Source organism: Myotis davidii, unplaced genomic scaffold (genome assembly GCF_000327345.1).
Source record: "Myotis davidii unplaced genomic scaffold, ASM32734v1 scaffold181, whole genome shotgun sequence".
In the NCBI taxonomy this organism is placed as follows: Eukaryota; Metazoa; Chordata; class Mammalia; order Chiroptera; family Vespertilionidae; genus Myotis; species Myotis davidii.
Genome location: NW_006291504.1, coordinates 3,294,909 through 3,296,319, shown reverse-complemented (window position 1 = coordinate 3,296,319; position 1,411 = coordinate 3,294,909). Strand labels below are relative to the sequence as shown.

Below are 1,411 nucleotides of genomic sequence, written 5' to 3'. Positions count from 1 at the left end.
GGTGGGTGGATGGATGGATGATGGATGGATGATGGATGGTGGATGGATGGATGGATGGATGGTGGATGGATGGATGATGGATGGATGATGGATGATGGATGATGGATGATGGATGGATGATGGATGATGGATGGATGGATGGATGGATGATAGAACTAGGAGTGGCAGGGAGCCAGGAATGAAAGCCAGGTGAAAGCTCTCAGAGCCGAGGGAGCAGCAGAGACGAGGGACCCCGGGGCCCGCCCATGATGATGGATGGATAATGGATGATGGATGGATGATGGATGGATGGACGGATGATAGAACTAGGAGTGGCAAGGAGCCAGGAATGAAAGCCAGGTGAAAGTTCTCAGAGCCGAGGGAGCAGCAAAGACGAGGGACCCCGGGGCCCGCCCGCCACGCCCAGGTGGAGCCTGACCTTGAGGTCCAGGTGCAGGATGTAGTGCTGATGGAGGTAGTGCACGCCCTCGCAGATCTGCTTGGTGAACAAGATCACGTCCAGTTCGGTCAGGTGGTACTTCTCATCCGTGATCCGGTCAAAGAGTTCTCCCCCGTCCACGCTGCCAGGGCAAAGGGAGAGGCAGGCACCGACTGAGCGAGGCTCTCAGAGACCTCGCCTGCCCTCAGCACCAACCCAGGGGTGAGCCCGAGGGTGCCGCTGTCATCTGGGGACTCGTGGGGGCCTCTGCTCTGGCCCCGCCCCAGCCCAGGGTGCAGGCGGCCACGGGGGAGCTGGGCTTCCTTAGTGTGGACAGTCGGGCTCACGCCGGATGCCGCAGGCCAAGGCTGTAACCTCCTCTGCCTACGGGGGCCCATTAGTGCCTACAAGGGAGAACCCCAAATGGGCAATCAGCCCCCTTCCAGCCAGAGGCACAGGCCCAGCAGCACCAGATCTGCCAGAACAGCCAGAGCCCGGCCGTGTGCTCAGTGGTTGGGCACTGTCCCTGGCACCAAAAGGTCGCAGGTTCGATTCCCGGTCAGGGCACATGCTTGGGTTGTGGGCTCCACCCCCAGTAAGGAGTGTGCAGGAGGCAGCTGATCGATGTCTCTCACATCGATGTTTCTCGGACACTCACCACTCCATGACCAGCGTGCAGCCCCCACGGGCACTCACCACTCCATGACCAGCGCCACTGCTCACATCGATGTTTCTCTCCCTCTCCCTTCCTCCCTCTCTCTCCAAAATCAATTTTCAAAAAATATTTTTAAAAGAAAAGCCGTATACTGAGGTTTTAGTGTGAAATTTCCCAATTTCCAACTGCTACCAACCAAATCAAAATCACTAAAACTTGTGCCAGCCAAACTGACCTACACTGATGGTCAAGTCAGGCTCATTTGTGACCAATGGCCTTGTCCTCCACGCTCCAGCCTGGAGGTCCAGCAGAGGAGGTGACGACGTGTCTGGGTGTCC

At 57.6% G+C, this 1,411-nt stretch overlaps 1 protein-coding gene across 2 annotated transcripts in view; it reads right to left on the bottom strand.

The window, feature by feature from the left end:
* MYLK3 (myosin light chain kinase 3) overlaps positions 1 to 1,411 on the bottom strand; it is a 7,173-nt gene that overhangs the window by 5,305 nt on the left and 457 nt on the right. For both annotated transcript variants that reach the window (XM_015564687.1, XM_006764881.2), the window contains exon 2: positions 419 to 560. In XM_015564687.1, coding sequence (XP_015420173.1) covers positions 419 to 560 — 142 coding nt within the window. The remainder of the gene's footprint in view (positions 1 to 418; positions 561 to 1,411) is intronic.